The sequence below is a fragment of the Cnephaeus nilssonii genome (assembly GCF_951640355.1).
Source record: "Cnephaeus nilssonii genome assembly, chromosome: 4".
NCBI classification, from domain to species: Eukaryota; Metazoa; Chordata; class Mammalia; order Chiroptera; family Vespertilionidae; genus Cnephaeus; species Cnephaeus nilssonii.
The window spans coordinates 9,196,425-9,218,674 of NC_137075.1; the positions used below are offsets into that span (position 1 = coordinate 9,196,425).

General features: G+C 39.2%; 1 protein-coding gene across 4 annotated transcripts in view; it reads left to right on the forward strand.

Annotated features, from left to right (window-relative positions):
- Positions 1-7,410, forward strand: part of NRP1 (neuropilin 1) — a 176,388-nt gene extending 168,978 nt beyond the window's left edge. For 2 of the 4 annotated variants that reach the window (XM_079767847.1, XM_079767848.1), the window contains exons 14-17: positions 337-608; positions 1,085-1,181; positions 2,568-2,618; positions 4,534-7,410. In XM_079767847.1, coding sequence (XP_079623973.1) covers positions 337-608; positions 1,085-1,181; positions 2,568-2,618; positions 4,534-4,823 — 710 coding nt within the window. In that variant the 3' untranslated portion in view covers positions 4,824-7,410. The remainder of the gene's footprint in view (positions 1-336; positions 609-1,084; positions 1,182-2,567; positions 2,619-4,533) is intronic. The other 2 variants (XM_079767850.1, XM_079767849.1) reach the window with 1 other exon arrangement.
- Positions 7,411-22,250: the final 14,840 nt, after the last annotated feature.

Sequence of the window (22,250 nt, forward strand, 5' to 3'; positions counted from 1 at the left end):
TGCACGAAAATAGATCTGCCCTGTGCTTTCAGTCTGCTTGCAATGGTGCAGAGGCGCCCTGAGTCACAGCCTGTGTCCCTATGCCAATGCATCCCTAATGAGCAGCATCTAAATGTTGCTTTGCAACCTTCCCCCAATCGTATGCCCATTTATAGCAGCTCAGAGCTGAACCTTGGGTCCCCAACAACTGCACTCCATCCCCTTTCCACTGCAAAGCAGGTTTGGGTTCTTGGTGCTCAGCTCAGGAGAGAAGGGTGTGAGTGGTGGAAGTTGCAAAAGAGACAAAAGAATCATAAATTTGGGCACTCTCCCTAACACAATTTTCTGTCATAGCAGGAGATGGCAACTTCATCTACTCCCAAGCTGATGAAAATCAGAAAGGCAAAGTGGCTCGTCTGGTGAGCCCTGTGGTTTATTCCCAGAACTCCGCCCATTGTATGACCTTCTGGTATCACATGTCTGGTTCCCATGTGGGCACACTAAGGGTCAAGCTGCGCTACCAGAAACCGGAAGAATACGACCAGCTGGTCTGGATGGCCGTTGGACACCAAGGAGACCACTGGAAGGAAGGACGTGTCCTGCTCCACAAGTCTCTGAAACTTTACCAGGTAAACTCCTTCCCCTGGTGGGGAGGGCAGCTGCTTAGGGACATGGGGTTAATATTTTGAAGGCTATCAAATGAGATGTGGGAATCATTCTCAAAATTATTTCAGGGGTTCCCTGAACTTGAGATATTGCTGCAATGATGATAATCTCAGCAGCATATTTCAGTCTCCTACATTACAGGAATAGAATCAATTATCTGGTAAAGGAACAAAAATGTTACTTTATAATGGGGCTGTAACAATGAACATTCCTTTTATTTCCTGCCTTTTTCAGTTTTAAGTTTTGTATTATAAAAAGAGTGTGGGGAGTTTAATGCCATCACCAGACAGTCAATATGGATTGATGAGCAAAGCATGTGCTTATGGGAAATCTCATGAATTTTATTTATGTGCTATAGCTTAAGCTGAACAAGCATTTGTAAACACTGCTGTTTAAGGCTGAATATTTAAATACTGTGGAAATTTTCTCTTTTTGTTAGGTGATTTTTGAGGGTGAAATTGGCAAAGGAAACCTTGGTGGGATTGCAGTGGATGACATTAGTATTAACAACCACATTTCACAAGAGGATTGTGCAAGTAAGTACAACTTCTATAGAAACCAAGGGTAGGATCTTGGCATGAGATGGTCTTTGTCTTATTCATCTAGACCTGGAATTTCACTGTGGGCTATGAGAATATCATGTGAAATGAATAATCTAGTGCAACAGGGCAAAAATCAGGGTAGTTTTCCTTTAGCTACCCTATTACCTACCCTTCGTTTTTAGAATGTCTGGTTGGTAACTATAAAACTTTATATGTAATGATGTGGATTCCAAAGATAATAATAAAGAAAAAAATTCTCAATTTACAGGCCATATATGTGCCATGCCAAAACACTTTGGTGAAAAGTAGACACCTGGATAATTCTAAATATTTGGATGCATAAACAAAACAGCAGGCCTTTGAAAATGATGATCACAGTGAATTTAAAATTACATTGTTAATGAATCATAGAAGCCATAATTCTTTGTTTTATTACAAATAAGTAGATATTTCTGACTCTTAAAATATTTGAAATGATTCAAAAGAATATATTATATTTAGAAACTTTGCCTAGTATTTCAGAGTTTATGTTTTTCCTGGTCTGGTAAATATACATATATTAGCGTTCCCGTTGCAGGAAGAATCCTGCAATAGGGTTTCCTGCTGCACTCTACCCTGCCCCACCTTCTCCGCCAGCCCGCCTGCTCTCCTTCCTTCTCCCCCTGCCCCGCCTCTGCTCCTCCCTTCTCCTCCCCCCGGCTTGCTTCTCCGCAGCTTTGCTCCCTTCTGCAGCTCTTGGCTTCTTTCTACACTGTCTTAATATGCAAATTAACCGCCATCCTGGCTGGGGTAATTTGCATACTCGTCCTGATTGGCTGGTGGGCGTGGCTTGGGCATAGCGAAGGTGCGGTCAATTTGCATATTTGTCTATTATTAGGTAGGACATATGATAAAAATCTGACAGAAAACTAATTCATATGCCCTGGTTCTTAATATAGAATTATAAATAGTATCACTAATGGTAATGTAATAGCACAGTAATTAGTATTAAGCTCCATTTGCTACACTTAAACTTTTGTTATATATTATTACATATGATGTTAATTGTAACAAAATGGAATGACCCTATTGGGTGAACTTAAGACAAAAGAGGCCTTTTGGGATTTTGGTCACTTCAGCAATTGACAAAGTTTTCATTATATAATATATTGAATATACACAATGCCTAAAGTGGCAATGATTTGCTAGGGTCGGTTGAAAACATTGGGGGAAATAAAAAAAGCAGTGAATAAAAATCCAAAAGAAACCCAGTTTGAACCATGAATGTGTGTGTACGTGCATGTGTGTGAGTGTGTATGTTTGTGTAAGGTTTATGCACTTTGTGTGATTGTATTTTGTTGGCAATTCAAATATCTCTTTTAATTTTGTTTGACTTGTCAGGACAAGCAGATCTGGATAAAATGAATCCAGAAAATAAAATTGATGAAACAGGTAAATGTGTCTTTTTGACCAATTTTTAAAATAGTTTTCTATGGCTGTCATTATATTTATAGGGAAACTTTCTGTCACAATCCAATCTAAGCTGCCCTGAAATCTTGAGCAGCCTCTGTGACAGTCTGGCTTGTGTGCGTGGTTGAGCTGTGGGGAAGAATGCCAGCCATGGCCTGTCCTCTATGAGCTGGAAGAGGACTTAGAGAACCAGTCTCATTTGATAACAATGGAAATAGAAAACTAGTGAGGACTGTGATATACCCCAGACCTACAGTGATCTTCATACTGTAATTGGAAACCAACCCAAATACTTGAGTCTGGTTGATATCCAGATATGGTCTTTAAAGGGCTGGAGCCCAGTGTCTGCAACAATTTGGTGCATATGTTCCAATCCTTATCTACTGGAACCCTAATTTTGTGATGATGATGATGACAAGGATTTATTGAGGAGCCAAAATGTCCCAAGCACTTTACTTATTGCATAGATGATCTCTTTCCTCCTCACAGCTACCCTCTTCCTCTGAGGTACATTTTTCAGATGAGGAGACTGAAATTCAGGGCAGTGACTTGCCTTAAGTAGCACGGCTATTTAGGTGGTTGCCTCTGACTTGAGACAGATTAACTTGAAAATGTGTTTTCTTTGGACTCTGATTGGTGACCCAATTTAAGACATTTGATCAGAGTTAGGCCTTGCCTGATGTTATTTTATTTCTATAAGTTTCTGCACCTCAGCCAGCAGTTGTGAGTCATTGGACACTTGTCCCAGCCCTGCCCATTAGCATCAGCATCTGTTGCTATTAGCAATGTGGTCCTACCACGGCCAGACTTGAACTTGACTGAGATACATGGCTCATTTAGCTTGGCTACATCGCCTGCTCTGAGATGTAAACATTACTAAAGGTTGTTTCAAACCAATGTTTTACCATGGGTTGTTTTCCCCTATTTAGGGACTTGCATCTCACATGTTAGGTTTTCTTTGACTGGGATCTTTGTTGATCCAAGCACCACTAAGTAAACACCCTGCATGTTGCACATTAACATTTTAGTCTCATTTCTAGTACCAGGTAATTAGGCTCAAAGTTCCCATGTTCATAATCTCTCATGTTTTGCTCTAGAGAAAACATTTCTCCAGGGACTGAACTTCAGGGCAGTATGACTGTCTCTAGGGGAACCCCCAGGGCTGCAAAGATGCTGATTATTAAACGGTTTCTATTCAGCACAGCACAGACACAGTCTCTAGATAGGAGCCATGGCCTGTTTTTAATGTCAACAGCAAGCATTCCCTTGTTCTGCAAGATCTCTTTTTCTTAAGAGAAATCACTGTAGACTTGGGAGAAACTTCCCTGAATTGAAGATCTTCATGTGGGAGAACAAACACTTGTGTAAACCATTCCAGGCACTGGACACAGTACCCCATGAAAGGGCAGCTTGGGAGGTTTCCTCATTTCTGGGTGGGGATCAGGCGAATACACAGGGAAAGGTTAAATCCTCCGCCAGACAAATGTGTGACTAAGCATTTTGCAAAGCTTAATGACTGTATCTGGCCAAGGACTAAAATCACAGATTACAATCTAGCACAGATGGTGGGTTGCATGAAAGCTGAATTACATTAGAAGGTAAACCCCACTGTTTACTCAGAATTGGTTGTTTCCATGTGCTAGGCTAGCTGACCGAGTCCCAGCTCCCTCGCCTTCCACACCTCCATTCCCAACAATGAGTCAAACACAAACCTGGCTGTTTCCCAGCATTGAGGGAGCCAAACCCCACTTCAGAGAACTCCCACAGGCTCTGGGGCGAGCACAGGCAAAATAAACATGTGATTTTCTTCCTTTTCTGTCCTTTTCTCTATTTTTCTGCCTACTTCCATCTGATATGTTGGCAGTACTCATAGATCCAATTTTGTTTTTCTCCCTAGGGAGCACCCCAGGATATGAGGGCTTGGGAGAAGGTGACGAGAACATCTCCAGGAAGCGGGGCAATGTGCTGAAGACCTTGGACCCCATCCTCATCACCATCATAGCCATGAGCGCCCTGGGTGTCCTCCTGGGTGCTGTCTGTGGGGTCGTGCTGTACTGTGCTTGTTGGCATAATGGCATGTCAGAAAGAAACTTATCTGCCCTGGAGAACTATAACTTCGAACTTGTGGATGGTGTGAAGTTGAAAAAAGACAAACTGAACACACAGAGTACTTATTCAGAGGCATGAAGGCAGACAGATGAAAAGACAGAGAATTGAGGTGAAGGACATAACTTGAGTGTGTTGATCTTTCACTGTACAGGCTGGGAAATGCGTCGATGACGCTGAGCCAGGCTTTTCTCAGGAGTTTCAATGAGTATGGCCGACAGACATGAACAAGTTAGCTGTATTAACAATTGGAATCATGTACAGTCAGCTTTTTTCTGTTGGTTTAATTTGAATCATCAAATGCTGGTGTTGAGACCAAGTATGATTGACTTAATAATTCATTTTGATTCCCCTTCCCCCTCTCTCCTCTTCTTTTTATGGATACTTTTCTGAAACTGTGCAAAATCCAAGATGCTGGTGCCAAGTGTATTCCCTGGGGCCCTTTTGACGGACATGCTACCTGTAGCCCATGCCCACAGTATATTAGAATATCTGCATTTCAGTGGACTCGTGAAGTTGTACCTGTGTATAATTGCCCACATTGTGCATAGGCAAAGAAGGATTAGGGTTTTACTTTAAAGTACTGTAGCTTCAGTACCAGTATCGTGTGTCAGCTCTGTTTATGAAGCAATACCGTCAAATTTCCTAGATGTTTCCAGTGTTGTACTAAACCTCGTGCTTGTGAACTCCGTACAGAAAACTGCCATCACCAGACACTGCTGGCAATTTGGCGTGCTGCCGACAACCACAAGGGAAATCCACGGCACTGGCTAATCCATGTCCTCTCAAGTGCCTTTTTGTTTGTACTGGTTCGCATTGTGTTCCGTTAATGACCTGCTCTGTTCTTTGATGGTGAAAGCCCAACTTGAATCAAACCCTGGTGACCCACTGACTAAAAAGAAAGTATATTTTAGTGTAAGATGTCAGCCCTTTCCCCCAACCCCCGTAAAGCAAGGGCTGGGAAGATTTGGCAACGTGGCTTACTTCTTCTGTTTTTTTCTGTAGTTCAATTTCGTGTCTCTTGATCCTTTTGTATAAAGCTGCAATATTCTCTCCTATTGTTCTTTCATATGGAATGTATTTTCAAATGTAAACTCTTTCTCTCCTATCTCTCTGTCTTTTCTCTCTTAAAATTTAAGCATTTGCCATTGTCCAGAAAAGAAACTTGCAGCTTTAACCTGCTGGTAATGGCAAAGAATTTTACTGGACTTTATGCTTAAAAATAAGTAAGTAAGTAAGTAATTAAATAAATAAATAAGGGAAATTCCTAACTCTGCCCTCCAAAGTCTAACTTTGGTTTTCTTGTTAACTGGTTAAAGTGACAGTATCTTTTTTCCTTGAGCCATTTATATGTCTATTCCAATCAAAATAATCTTTGATAGAAATGTTTGCATTTAGTAGAAATAATGATAAATTGAGAGAAGAAATTATATTAATTGGCTTTCAAGTGAGACCCAAAGGAAGGACTGGATACAATTCTTCAAATATCCAAAACCTTGAGGTTTTTTACATCCAAATATGCAAAAATGATCCATGAAAACCTTCCTGTTTGGGTATTGGATAAGACAAGGAAAGTGAAAAAAGAACAGTTAATTTAAGAAAGTGGCTAGAAATCCTGATGCCTGGTGGTGAAGTATTTTCAGATAAGAGAGGGGAATAAAAATGAATAAAGTCAAAACAAATATTTTTAAAAATCCCTTCAGCAGTAACTCGGAGAAAACAAAGACTTGAATGAATGCTTCTAGAAACTTTCAATTGCTCACAAAGAAAAAGCCTGCCTTGGGACTGGTAGGCATACTTCTAATAGCTCAAAGAAGTAATATCTTATCAAGCAGCATATGAATTAATCCAAAGAAGCTTTGGTTGTTTTCACTCTATTTGTGGTCATGGCTCATTGTACATAGAACTTGGAGATCTTCCTCCCTTTCTGCATTGCTACAGGGCTCACTCAGAAATATTTCTGGGAATCACATTTGTATCATGGAGGAGACAGTCCATTCATCTTGGCTTAATTGGATTGAGAATGCATTTTGTTTCCAGGAAAGTATTGATCACTATGAAAGAAGAATAGATTTTTGTCCCCAGAGGCATTCATTCAGTTGTTTTAATCATACCAGGACAAAAGCACTAAGACTTAAATTTTTTTTAAGGCAATGAATTTAAAGTTGTCCTCAGCCAAGGAAAGATGATACTGAGACTTTAAATTTTAAAGTATCTTGCACTGATAAATATATTTAAAAATTATATGTTTATAGAGTTATTAATTTGTAAAGTCAGTGTTATGAAATGTCCGGTTTATATTGTTTTAGATTGTTTCGTAATTTTTAAAGGTGTAAAATAACATATTTTTTCTTTATTGAAATCTATAAAACCTCCTGTAGAAAAATGTTTTCATTTTATTGGTATATTACTGCTTCGTGTTTTGTACCATCATAAAATTTTGTGCAAGTTTTTTTTACAGAAATTTTTATTTTCTATGACAGTATGACACTTGTAAATTGTTGTTTCAAAATGAACAGCAAAGCCTTAACTTTAACTGACATTTGTATTCTCAGACACTGAGTAGTATAAAAACTGCATAGAACTGAACTGTAACTTAAATTCCAAACTATGACTACTACATTCCAAAGAAACAGTTGAATTAAACATTTTCATAAAATATCCTAAACCTGATGGCTTTTATTATATTAGCTTTGCTATTGTTAAAGAAATTAGTATTATTCCAGCATCAAATAACTTTCAAGGTGTGGTGTGTTTTTTTAAGTTCTCTTTTAAAAATAATATCCTAATAAGGAAAGAAGATTAAGAAGATATTTCCTGAAGGTAGAATACCAACCTAAACTGGACACTTATCAAGATAATGAATAGTGAATTTAGCCTTATAAGTGGAAAATTTTCAACCCCAACTCTTGTGTCAAATGTCTATGTTCCATTTGGCAAAGTACTTTTAGGGTTTTTTTATAATGAAATTCACAAATACCTATTGGCAAGTGTTGTTCTTGTAGAAAACAGCTAATAAATATGATGGTCTTTATGCATGCACCATGCTAAATTTAGGTGGTATAGGGCAAAGTTGAGCCTGGCATTACTACTGGCTATTTGGTAATTCTTCAGAAAAATTCTATTCCATCTAGGAACAAAATAATAGTAATACTAATAATAGCAGCCAAAAAAATAGAATTATTGCTGAGTAGGACCCTGTAGAAAGCTTGTTACAATATTAGCATACCCTAATCCTCATTATTCAGGGACAAGTAATTCTTTCTTTATCTTCCTCTGGTTGTAGGAAAACTTACTTCTGAGAGCATAGGAACTCGATGAGAGATGGGCTGCTCTGCACAGCTCTTGGTAGTGAACCCACATTTCTGCTTTTTTCTGGATGTTTATACCTTTTACCCCTAACAAGAATAGGGCATTTTCCCTATTGAATGGAATTTTAGGTCTCTCTGCTTAGAGAAGAGTCAGAGATGGAATTTAAATTGTATTTACACTTATAGATGTTTCTCCAGAAAACATGATGAGTTGCAAGGAGTCTATCAGAATTAATCCAGATATACTTTTTGAAAAATGCTTAGGGCCATCTATACTAATGAGAGGGTAATATGCTAATTAGACCAGACATCCTTCTGGACAAAGCCACGGTGGCGGGGGGGGGGGGGGGGGGGGACACAAGGCAGAGGTGGTTAGTGGCGATCAGGCCGGCAGGGGAGGGCAATTAGGGGGCGATCAGGCCAGCAGGGGAGGGCAGTTAGGGGGCAATCAGACCAGCAGGCAGAAGCAGTTGGGGGTGATCAGGCTGGTAGGGGAGAAGTTAGGGACATCAGGCTAGCAGGCAGAGTGGTTAGGACAATCAGGCAGGCAGGCAGGCGAGTGGTTAGGAGCCAGTGGTCCTGGATTGCAAGAGGGATGTCCCAGATTGGGGAGGGTGCAGGCCAGGCTGAGGGACCCCCCTACCCTGTGCATGAATTTCATGCTCCGGACCTCTAGTGGATTAATATTATATCTGTTTCATTGTTTGAGAAGACCTAAAATATAGAGCTTTTCAAACCTTTCTTATCCCTAATTAGTGGCTAAGGTAGGCTTTTCTTAGTGGGTTTAATGAGCTAAATCAATGTACAGTACTTCCCAAAATCAGGAATTAAATGTCATGAGGATTGAAGCATTTAACTTAAAACATGAAAATTATTTATTGTTCCATCTCCTGTTTTCCTGCTAGCTTATTAATTGCCACTTGTGCTGAATTGAACTATATCTTTTTGCAAATCAAATGGATTTTGTAACACTCCATAATGTTTCTACTTCCAAATTGTAATTATAGCTATTGTATTGAATTAAAAAGCAGCTTTGCCAAGAATTAGCTCTATCTTCCTAAACTATGTCCACCAAGGGATCTTAAACAGCTTTTTTGACTTGGAGGTTGAAAAACCTGAGTGAAGAGAGCCTCAAATTGAGTAGAACTGAGCACCAAGAAGCATGTGAGACCAGGAGGATAACTGACTTTTACTTTTAATATTACAAAGAAACATTGCAAAGTGATACAGATGAGAACTCCATGTTATCCCACGCATGCCAATTACTTGTCAGCAATAAAGATCCTATGAACTGATCCCATCATTTCAGAGAAAAACCTAATTCATGGGACTCTCCTATGGTAATGGCAGTAATTCGAGTGGCAGTATTAACTTCTTTAATTCGAGAATAGCTCTGCAAAGTAACTTTTATAATTATCCTACTTTATCAATGAGCAGTCCAAAATTTAGAGAGGTTGAGTGAAGAGTTCAGGATGTATCTGATCTCATGCCCCCTCCAACCCTCCTATCATTCCACAGCCCTGCATTATCTTGTGAGATGCTTACATAGGGCCTTGCTAATCAAGAACCACCAGCAGCAGCACCTGGATGCCTGTTAGAAATGTAGGGTCTTGGGCCAAACTGCAGCTCTGCTGAGCAATATCCCCAGGTGACCTGTATTCCCATTCATTTAGGTTTGAGAAGCACCTACATAGTCTGCAATTATACTGAATCAGTTGTGCAAGTTTGCCTTGCTTCCAATGGTGGTTATGGGATACTCAGAGACTGGAAAACATCCCTGCAGGTTTCACAAAGTAATTTTCAGAAGCATCTGAGCACAGTGCAGCCTGGAAAACAGAGTAAAATTAGTAAATTAGAAATCCCACTCATAAGCACTTTGTGGCCATTCTGCCAGATCACTTGGGAGGGGTCTAAATGTGGGTTTTTCTGAGAAGAGATAGAGCTGAAGAAATATTTTCTCTGGATAAAAATTTTGAAAGGTTACAGAAGCACAGTAAATACTCTGTTACACTTCATAGGGCAGTCAGGGAAAGAAGGGGAGGGCCAGTTTGTGAAAAGGTTAAAATAACCCTATTTAATCCTCCTTGGATGACCTCTAATCTTGTTCCTGAGGGTCCTTTTTACAAGTGAGTAACTGTCAGATTATGGAGCTTTATTTTCCAATAGGACTCCTGAGGGGGTTTTTCTGTACAGAAAGATTGTCTCCACATCTGAATGGCATGGTACCTTTTATGATATAGGAGTTCAATAAATGTCTAACATTCATAGCCAGTAACTAATTTTATCACTAACCTGTTAATGGAGTTAGAAAGTCACTTGCTCTGGCTGCATTAATGGGCCTGCTGTCCGTGAAGGTGCGACTGAGTCTCGCCTATGTAAAGCTTGAATGGGATGACTTGTCAGGTCATGGTCCCTTGTGATGCTCCTTTCAATGACTTGGACATCTCCCCCACTCCATCATTTTTTAAAAAAATTATTTATTAAGGTATTACATATGTGTCCTTATCCCCCCATTGCTCCCCCACCCCCCCTCACTCATGCCCTCACCCCCTGTTGTCTGTGTCCATTGATTAGGCTTATATGCATGCATACAAGTCCTTTGGTTGATCTCTCCCCCTTACCCCCACCCTCCCCTACCTTCCCTCTGAGGTTTGAGCATCTGATCAATGCTTCTCTGTCTCTGGATCTGTTTTTGTTCATCAGTTTATGTTGTTCATTATATGCCATAGATGAGTGAGATCATGTGATATTTATCTTTCTCTGACTGGCTTATTTCATTTAGCATAATGCTCTCCAATTCCATCCATGCTGTTGCAAATGGTAAGAAGGCTTTTTTTACCACAGTGTAGATGTACCATCAGTTTTGACAGAAGCTAACTCCGCACTCTTCTCCAAATGGCCAACCTAAAATCTCATTATCTTGCAGAAATGTGGCGCTGGCCATGTTGATGCAACCCTGTTGGGAAGCTGTTTCTTGTTTATTGGAGCTATCATTTCTCTAATTTTGTCCAGCTTCTGAAAGTTTTCAATAATGTTGAAATTGCTTCTTAACTTTGAATATATGATCTAAAACAGCCTCAATTATTTTAGTAAGATCTCTTGCAATTCTTCTGCTCTGATTCAAGCCTTCCATCTAAAAGGACATTATATTTTGGAGTCTTAAAATATTTTCTTGGGTCACTGCTTAATTTTATATGTATTTAAGTCACCTAAATTCCTACTAGTTATAAGAGTAATACTCTTTCTGTCATCCCTTCAATTTAGTTTCACCTGTTTATTATTAAGTTTGGGTGGTTGCAGAGATCCTGGGAGTGGCTCCAGTTAGGTCTTTTCCCTGTTCCCTAAGCAAACAGAGTTATGACATCAGATATGTGTGCTTCAACCAGTCAGACAGCACGTTATTGAACCTACTCTACATAAAATTCTTTTTTTATTTTTCTTTTTTTTTATTGTCTAAAGTTTTACATATGTCTCCTTTTTCCCAGTTGACACCCCCCCCCCAAGCCATTCCCACCCCAGGCAAGCCCCCACCGCCCCAGTGTCTCTGTCCATTGGTTATGCTAATATGCATGCATACAAGTCCTTTGGTTACTGTCTAACCCTCCCTCCCCTACCATTTGTCTCTAGATCAACCAATTCTTGTTCATTAAATTATGTTGATTATTATATCCCACATATGGGTGAGATCATGTGATATTTATCTTTCTTAGGATATAGTCCTAGGAGTGGGATTACTGGGTCAAATGGGAGTTCCATTTTTAACTTTTTGAGGAAACTCCATACTGTCTTCCACAGTGGCTGCACCAGTCTGCATTCCCACCAGCAGTGCACAAGGGTTCCTTTTTCTCTACATCCTTGCCAGCACTTGTCCTTTGTTAATTTGTTGATAATAGCCATTCTGACAGGTGTGAGATGATATCTCATTGTTGTTTTGATTTGCATCTCTCCGATGATTAGTGACTTTGAGCATGTTTTCATATATCTCTTGGCCTTCTGTATGTCCTCTTTCAAAAAGTGTCTATTTACATCCTTTGACCATTTTTTATTGGATTGTCAATCTTCCTTTTGTTAAGTTGTATGAGTTCTCTGTAAATTTCAGAGAGTAAACCCTTATCGGAAATATCATTGGCAAATACGTTCTCCCATGAAGTGGGCTTTCTTGTTTTGTTGATGGTTTCTTTTGCTGTGCAGAAGCTTTTCATTTTTATGTACTCCCATTTGTTTATTTTCTCCTTAGTCTCCATTGCCCTATGAACTGTGTCTATAAAGACTTTGTTCTTCTTTCTTAGGATTGCTGTGGCTATTCGGGGTCTTTTTTTATTCCAGATGAGTTTTTCGAGAGTTTGTTCTAGATCTTTGAAATATGCCATTGGTATTTTAATGGGGATTGCATTGAATCTGTAGATTGCTTTGAGTAGTATGTATGGACATTTTAATGATGTTGATTCTCCCAATCCATAAACATGGTATGTTCTTCCATTTGTTTATGTCTTCCTCTATCTCTTTTTTCAATGTCCTGAAGTTTTCCAAGTACAGGTCTTTTACGTCCTTAGTTAAGTTTATTCCTAGGTATCTTAATTTTTTTGGTGCAATGGTAAATGGGATTATTTTTGTTGTTTCTTTTTCTGTGAGTTCATTATTGATGTATAAAAAGGCCATAGATTTCTGGCTGTTGATTTTGTATCCTGCTACATTGTCTAATGTACTGGAGCAGGAGTGGTGATAGTGGGCATCCCTGTCTTGTTCCTGTAATTAGGGGAAATGAGTTTAGTTTTTGCCCATTGAGTATGATGTTGGCTGTGGGTTTGTCATATAAGGCTTTTATTATGTTGAGATATGATCCCTCTATTCCCACTTTGCTGAGAGTTTTTATCAAGAAAGGTTGTTGAATTTTGTCAAATGTTTTTTCTGCATCGATTGATATGATTATGTGATTTTTATCTCTCAGTTTGTTTATGTGATGTATCACATTTATTGATTTGTGGATATTGTACCATCCTTGCATCCCCAGAATAAATCCCACTTGGTCATTGGGTATGATCTTTCTAATGTATTGCTGAATCCGATTTGCTAGAATTTTGTTGAGGATTTTAGCATCTATGTTTATCAAGGATATTGGCCTGTAGTTCTCTTTTTTTGTGGTGTCTTTATCTGGTTTTGGGATTTGGGTAATGCTGGCTTCATAGAAAAAGCTTGGAAGTGTGCCTGTCTCTTGAATTTTTTGGAATAGTCTGAGGTGGATAGGTTTTAGTTTTTCTTTGAATGCTTGGTAGAACTCCCTTGTAAAGGCATCTGGACCTTGGCTTTTGTTTGCTGGAAGATTTTTATCACTGCTTCAATTTCTTTGGTCATTATCGTCCTATTCAGGTTTTTTTATTCTTCTTGATTGAGTTTTGGGAGCTTGTATTTTTCTAAGAAGATGTCCATTTCATCTAGGCAGTCCATTTTGTTGGAATAGAGTTGTTCAGAATATTTTTTCATAATCATTTGTATTTCTGTGGGATCGGTTGTTACTTCACCTCTTTCATTTCTGATTTTATTTGGGTCCTCTCTCTTTGCTTTTTGGTGAGCCTGGCTAAAGGTTCATCAATATTGTTTATTCTTTCAAAGAACCAGCTCTTGGTTGTGTTGATCTTATGTATTGTTTTTTGTGGGGTTTTTTTGTGTTTTTTTTGGTCTCTATGTCATTTATCTTTTCTCTGATCTTTATCATTTCCTTCCTTCTGCTTACACTGGGTTTTTCTTGTTGCTCTCTTTCTAACATTTTGAGTTGTAGGGTTAGATAATTTATTACCATTGTTTCTTGGTTTTTGAGGTAGGCCTGTAAAGCTATAAACTTCCCTCTCAAGACTGCTTTCATTGTGTCCTATAGATTTTGGATTATTGTGTGTTCATTGTCCTTTGTTTCCAAGATGTTTTTTATTGCTTTGATCTCTTTGGCAACCCAATCATTGTTTAATAGCATGCTATTTAGCCTGCAGGTTTTTGATTTTTAAATTATTTTTATTGTAGTTGATTTCTAGTTTTATGCCATTGTGATCTGAAAAGATGCTTGATATGATTTCTATCTTCTTGAATTTAAAGAGATTTTGCCGGAGTCCCAATATGTGGTCTATCTTTGAAAATGACCCATGTGCACCTGAGAAGAATATATATTCTGTGGCTTTGGGGTGAAATGTTCTAAAGATGTCAATTAATTCCATCTGATCTAGTGAGTCATTTAGGATTGATGTTTCTTTGTTGATTTTTTGTTTAGAGGATTTGTCCAGGGGTGTTATAAAGTCCCCTTCTATGATTGTATTGTTGTCAATCTCTTCCTTGATATCCTCCAGAAGATTTTATTTTTTTTGTTTTGTTTTATGTATTTGGGTGCTCCTGTATTGGGTGCATACATGTTTACCATAGTTATATCTTTTTGTTGAATTACTCCCTTTAGCATTATGAAGTGGCCTTCCTTATCTCTTGTTATAGCCTTCACTTTGAGGTCTTATTTGTATTTCTACCACAGCTTTTTTTTTTCCATTTTCATTCACCTGAAAACCTTTTTCCATCTCTTCACCATCAGTCTGCGTGAGTCCTTTTTTCTGAGGTGGGTTTCCTGTAGACAGCAGATAGGTGGGTCATGTTTTCTTATCCATTCAGCTACCCTATGTCTTTTGATTGGGGCATTTAATACATTTACATTCAAAGTTATTATTGATAGGTACTTGTTTGTTGCCATTTTTATTCTTTATGCCTGTGTTTTTTCTTTACTTCCTATTTCTTCTTTTTACAGCAGACCCTTTAGCATTTCTTGCATTTCTGGTTTGGTGGTAATAAAGCCCCTTAGTCCTTTTTTGTCAGTGAAGCTCCTGATTTCACCCTCAAGTTTGATTGATGGCCTTGCTGGCTACAGTATTCTTGGATTCAGACCCATTCCTTTGCATGACTTTGTATATTTCATTCCATTCCCTTCTGGACTGATGTGTTTCTGTTGAGAAATCAGTCATTAGTCTGATGGGGGATCCTTTGTATGTAACTTTCTGTTTCTCTCTTGCAGCCTTTAAGATTCTTACTTTGTCATTGGTGTTTGCCAATTTAATTAAAATGTGTCTAGGTGTTGGTCTTTTGGGTTTCATCTTGTTTGGCACTCTGTGAGCTTCTTGGATTTGTGTGAGTTTTTTCTTCCTTATGTCAGGGACGTTTTCTGTCATTATTTCTTCAAACAGGTTTTCTATTCCTTTCTCAGGTTCCTCTCCTTCTGGCACCCCTATATGCAGATGTTGTTTCATTTTGTGTTGTCCCAAAGTTCCCTTAGGCTCTCCTCCTTTTTTTTAAGTTTTTTTTCTAGAAGCTGCTCTGCTTGGGTATTTTTTTCTGCCTTGTATTCTAGTTCACTGATGCAGTCCTCCACTTCTTCTAGTCTACTGTTGATGCTTTCTATTGAGTTCTTTATTGCAATGATGTCATTTTTTCATTTCTTCTTGGTAGTTCTTCATTTCCTCTTGGTTCTTACACATGTTGTTGAATTTGTCTTCCATCCTTTTCAGCAACCTTATGACCATTGCTCTGAATTTTTTCTCTGATATATTTCTTGCCTCCATTTCCTTTACTTTCTTTTATGGTGATTCCTCTTTTTTTATTTTTGTATGCGGGCTGTTTCTTTGTCTTCCCATAATTGATCCTCTATGGATGTCTGGTTATGTAGCTCTCTCTCTCCTGTGTTGACTTAAAGGCACAAAATACAACACAACAAGACACAACGCACAGGGCACCAAACACAAATATATTCACAATACTAATAACCCTAAATAAAGGTGCTCACTAGAGAAAAGAAAGTTAGGGGATAGGAAAGAGTACAAAAATGATATTGAGAAAGAAAAAAGTGTAAGAGAGGAAAGAAAGAAGAAAAAAGAAGGGGGGAAATATATGTATATGGGGAGAAAACTCCAATAAAACTACAACTAATAAAAAACAACAACACGCAAACAACAAATACCTAGAGATTAATACAAACTACAAACAACAGGTATTCCAAAATATGCAAATTGTAAACCCCCAAACAACAAACACCCAGATGTATTTGAGGAAGCAGAGCTTATTTCCAGCAGGTAAGGTCAAGGAATTGAATGAATAGGGAAATAGCCACAATTTATCATAGAGGAGGTGGGTAGACAATGAGTGTATAAGAAGCAAAGTACAAAACTAAATACAAATATATATATATATATATATATATATATATATATATATATATATATAAAAGAAAAAATATATATATATAAAACTTTCCCCCTTCTTTCATCTATCTATGTATTTGTTTACTGTTGGAAAAGGAGAATAGGGAGTAGATAGGCCTGAGTTTGTGACTGGAATTAGTTAAGCGATTAGTAGGAGATGAGAACAAGTGAGGAGAGGAAAAACAAGTAAAAGAAAAACAAAAATAAAAAGAACAAAAACAAACAAGCAATAAAAATCAAACTAATCAACAATCAAACAACCAACAAGAAGACAGATAGAAAGAAAAAAGCAAAAAAAGGAAGAAAAAAAAATTTGAATAGTGAAGAAAGAGAAGAGAGAAGTGTGTATGGACTTGGAGCAGGGGAGCAGAAATTAGATATATGAGTAAGATCAATTTTTAACAGGGAGTAAAGAGAACGGACAGAGAAAAACTAAAGCAGGAACAGGGTAAGAGAAACAGGACAAAAGGGGAAAGTGAGTAAGAGAGTGTTTGCATAAAGGAAAAATTGGGATAGAGTAAAATAATGCTAAAGGAAAAATTAAAATAGAATGTAGAACACTAGTCCCAAAATAAAATAAAATAAAATAAAGAAAAAATAAAACTTAAGAAAAGATAAAATAATAGTAGTAATAATAATAATTAAAAATAAAAATATAATAATAAAGGTAAAATCAAGTTTGAAAAAAAATTTAGTTTCTCAAGTAAAAGATAAAAAATAAAAATGTGAAGCAGTGAGGGTTATTCACTTCCTCTACTGTTCTGCTTGGCAGTTCTATTTCCTGTCAGGTAGGCAACACAGTATTGAAGTTCCCTGTGCTCCATCACTCCTCTGTGTCATAAGCCACAATCCTGTTTTCAAGCAGTGGGGAGCTCTTTGTTTCTCAGCCTGCCTTTAGTTGTATTTACACAAGAGTCAATTTCTGATACAGCCCCTGGGTGGCAGTGTTTCTGTATTGATATCTGGTGCTAAAAGGCCCCTCCCCTACCCAGTGTTTAGATTGCTTTCCCTGCAGCACTCAATACTGGGTTGGGGGGATAGACTGCCCTAGAGCTGGTTTTCTGCTTGTCTCTCCCCACTCTGAACCAAAACAGCTTTCCCCTGCAGTCTCGGTGAGTGTTTTTTAATTGGAAGAGCCTTTGTACTGGACTTGGCAATCAAAAGCAAGGATTTAAAAAGAAAAGGAAGGAAAAAAAAGCCACAGGATGCTCACAGACTAGCCTCTTCCCCCCCCCCCGCCCCCCCCCCGCCCCCCCCGCCACACCGCACTCCACAGTTGGTATACTGGTAGAACTTCAGGCAGCCTTTCTAAACCTAGCCCTGCTGTGGGTTAATTTCTATAGTCCCTTTCTGCCAGCATCCTTGTGGACCCCCTCCAGATTCTAGGGCTACAATGAGCCCAGCAGCTGCAGATCTTGTGGGGCAAAGTCTTCCTCTGATACTTTAGTTCCTGCTGCGCGTGTTTTCCACACGTTTTGTGCGCGTTTCTCCCTCCAGCCTAGATCCCAGACCTTACCTTTCCCTAGGTCAGTGATGGGCAACCTTTTGAGCTTGGTGTGTCAAACTTCGCCAAAAAACTGAGCATAACTTGGGTAGTGTGTCACTTTGAGGAAAAAACATTATTTCACGATATTTCTAGTTTAAATAACATAAATGTATAATTGTTATATATAATTGTATTTAATAAACCAAAAACTAAATATTTAACTTACCTGCTTAGTGACTTCTTTGTTCATCCATCAGTAGGTTTCTTTTGTTGGTCTTGATATTATTTAGCTTGTGTGGGGTGCCATGAACTAAGATAAGTGACGGGGAGGGGGAATTCTTTAACTAACCTGCCTATTAGTGACTTTTTTGTTGCTGAATTTCATTGGCTAAATCTTCAATTGAAGGTTGGTATTTTGTACACTTCAGGCCCAAGCAAGCGCTACTAACTTCATCTGTCAATCTGTTTCTTTTGTTGGTTTTGATATTATTTAATGCTGAGAATAAGGCCTCACAAAAGTATGTAGAGGGAAAAATTGTGAGTAAAGCCATTGCTATATTTTTCAGGGTGCTAAAAGTGTCTGGCAGTCGATTCCAGGCACTCCAAATTTCCTGTTCGTAGTGGCACTCCTCTTGATTCTCCAAGCGGCACCTTTCCAGATTCTCAAGCTTTGACTTCAAGTCGACAAACACCTGAGCCCAGATACTGTCTTGAAATTCTGCAAGTTGCATCTCCAAATCATCAATTTGCATCCATTGGAAACCATTTAATTCCAAACTACTGTAGACTACTATATCAGGATACTTAATTATTTTCATGGTCTGTTCTAGACTTCTAAATTGACTAAATCTATCACTAAACTGGTCAAGTAACAAGTCTAAAACATGCTGGTACTTCATATGCAAGAGTTCCATTTCATTTTGTACAGCTGCACTGGCCTTCTCAAAATACTTTGTTACTCGAGGAAAATACTTATAAGTTTTAGTTTCTACATCTCGCTTGAAAATTTTAACTTTACTTTCAAAAGCTTTTATGTATCCAAACATAACGTCAATACTTTTGCCAAAACCTTGTAACTTTAAGTTCAGTCCATTAATATGAACAGAGAGATCTGTAAAAAACATCAGGGTTTTGACCCACTTATCATCATTAAGCTGAAGAAAGTTTCCCAGATCCTTATCGTCAAGAAATACCTTAATTTCTTCAAAGCACTCCACAAAGCGCTCAAGAACTTTACCTCGGCTCAGCCATCTTACATTATTGTACATCAGCAGTCCACTGTAGGTGGAATCAACCTCCAGTAAAAGTGCCGAAAATTCTCGCTTGTGAAGGGGGTGAGCAGCTATTAAATTAACTATTTTTGTAACAACTGACATTAAGTCGTTTAAGTCGGTGAATCCTGCCTTGGCACATAAAGCCTCCTGATGGATAATACAATGAAAAGGCACAATCGGATGTCCAATAGCTTCTGTAAACAATTTGACAAACCTGACTTTTTTCCCCACCATATTTGGTGCCCCATCTGTCGTCACTGACACAACTTTAGAGATATCAATGCTTAGGTCACGAAATGTTTGTATAACAACCTTACATATTTCGCTTCCTGATTTACTTGTTGACACTGATACTTTATCAACTCTTCTCTCATTGTGAGACCATCAGAATATCGACCAATAATGGCCAACTGAGCATGTGATGTGACATCAGTAGTTTCATCAAGAGAGATCGAAAAATATTTACACTTCCTTATGTCTCTCTTTAATTGATGTTGTATGTTTGTGTTCAGTCTCATTATTCGGTCTTTTATGATATTTCTACTGAGTGGTAACTCAGATATTCTCTTAATAATTGCATCTTTATTCTGCATATCGTGAAATAGAACTGTGCACATCTTAGGAGAGTTTCTTTAATAAATTCTCCCTCACTGAGCGCTTTTCCATGCTGAGCTATAGAGTGAGCAATGCTCAAACTTGCAGATGTTAAATTTAAGGATGGAATTAGATTGGCTCTTATAAAGGTGTAGCTACTTGGAAATGTATTCCTTCCTTTCATCCTCACTTTTTTCCAAGGGCTGGGAATGATTAGTTTCAAAATGTCTATTTATATTCCACGTTCTGCTTACTACCGTTTCAGTACATAGAATGCAAAACGATCTGCCATTTTTTTCTATAAAGCCATACATCTCGGTCCATGTCTCTTGAAAGGGTCGGCCACTGCTACTACCACTTCCTTTACTTAACCTTAGTTTTTTATTTTTTGGGTTCTCCATCAGGGGGGCAGTGACAGAAGATAGAATTATAGATAGCTTGTTAGGCCTGCAGGCAATTAGGGGTTAACTAGCCTAACTAACCATAAAATGGTGCATATAACTGTTTTTTAGGAAAGGGCAGGGTTAATAAGCAGAAATAGGGGTTAATAAGGATGCACAACAGTAATAGTGGTGAAATGGAGTCTGCACTATGGAGCAAGATGGTGTTCCTTATGTGAATTAAAATGGCTGCAGCTATTTCTAATGGCAGGAAACGGCACCCATAGCACGCCACAAACCCTCGCCTCTCCCAGCCTCCCCCTCACTTATCTCAGTAATGATGGATTAGAAATCCATGACACACCAGAACAGTAGATAATGGTTGCTGTGGTTAACTGTTATTTGGTTACTGGTAATGGCAGGGCCCCCAGAGATGCGTCCCCCACTGCGTTCCGCTGCTCCCTGCTCTGCCGGCAGAAGTGAGGGCAAAGATCCCGGCTTAACCAGAAGTCCCAGAACTAGCTGCTCTGTGCCGGACTTCTGTTGTTTTGGCCTACAGACCTCCGGCACAGAGTGTCTAATAGGGGAGGATGAAACATTTGCGACTAGAGTCTTGGAGTTAGAGTCTCTAGTCGCAAATGTTTCATCCTCAGGAGCAGCAAATGTTTCATCCTCGGCATGTGGCTGCCTCAGTGGCCGCGTGTCATCAGAAATGGCTACGCGTGTCAGTGCTGACACGCATGTCATAGGTTCGCCATCACTGCCCTAGGTGATATCTGACCTGTGTTTAATCCGCCAATTCCGGGTGGATATTAATCAACTCAGCTGTTCCTCCTCTCTGTTCTGTGAGAAGGTGTAGGGCTCGTCCATGTGTTCGAGCCGCTTTGTCTCCTTCTGGACAGAATTTCTAGGAGAGGCTGGAGTCTTGGTGTTCCTGGGTTCACAGCTGAGGCAGCTGGTCCCTGGGCATTGTGGTTATAGAGTCCGGGAGGAATCCGAGGTCTCCCCACTTGAAGGTAAGGCTGGGCTTCAGATCACTGCCACTCTCCCCCTCAAGATGCCGTGGTCTCTGTGGCATAGCCAGCCACTCTGGGAGAGATTTCAGCAGCAGTAGAGGCTGCCCAACCAGGGGAGCCTGGTCCGGCAGTCCCCAACAGTCCCTTGGAATATAGCTGTCCCTCACTCACAACTACAGACGCTCCCCACACATCCACACACTCTCCTTTCGTTCTTTCACTCACACACTATCTTGCAGCTTGCTGTCCCATCGGCAGCCATCTTGGATCCTCTACATAAACTTCTTAACTCCTTAATGGATTTTCTGAATGTTTACTGTGTACTGTACTTTACTAGATGCTTCAATGAACTCTTAAAACACCTTATGACTTGAGGTTAAAAATAACTGAAGTTCAGAGAGGCTGAGAAATGAAACTAATATCACACAACAAGATACTAAGTCTCATTGCCAAGATTCAAACCCATATCTGTCTAACATATCCTAAATGCCACTCTGCACTGCCTCTTCAGTGTGAAGGAAAGTCTCCTTGTTACCAAATGTCTACTGTTACAAGAATGCTTTGAAATGCGTGGTACTATGATCTCTCTTTACACTTAGGCCAGATATTAGTCAGTGTAGGCTAGTCCATGCTGTGGTAAGAAACAAACTCCCAACTATTAGTGGCTTAACCCATATGTTCAATTTACCCAAGCTTGACTGTGGCTTCACAGGACAGCTCATTTCCAAGCAGTGAGTGAAGGATCAGGCTGTTTGCTTCTTGCTGCAATACCAACCAGAATGTTTGGCTTCTAGTCTCTGAGCAAAAGACTTGTCTCTTGATGCTGCAGCCTAGTATTAACACATGGCCCTACCAAATTGTAAGGACTCTGAGAAAAGTGGGGGAGCACATGCATATTCAATAAGCAGTGGGTATCTCTGCCACAACATGCAAGGGCGAAGACACACTCCTACTGCTGAAGGTAGATGAGATTATTTACTGTGTCTGACACATAGGGATGTGACATGTCTCTTAGACTGGAAATCAATCATAACTTAGGGAGAGAAATAACTTAGGGGGAGCAGTCACTTGAATGAGATAAATGAGATGATATGGCTTCTGCCAAAAAAATGAGACTCTTGCATGTTGGATTGCTAGGAGACAGGTCAGGAGAGAAGTGAGGAACCTGGACTAAGCGGCTATGGAATTATATCAGCCCTTTGCATCCAGAGAACAAAGATTTTAAGAG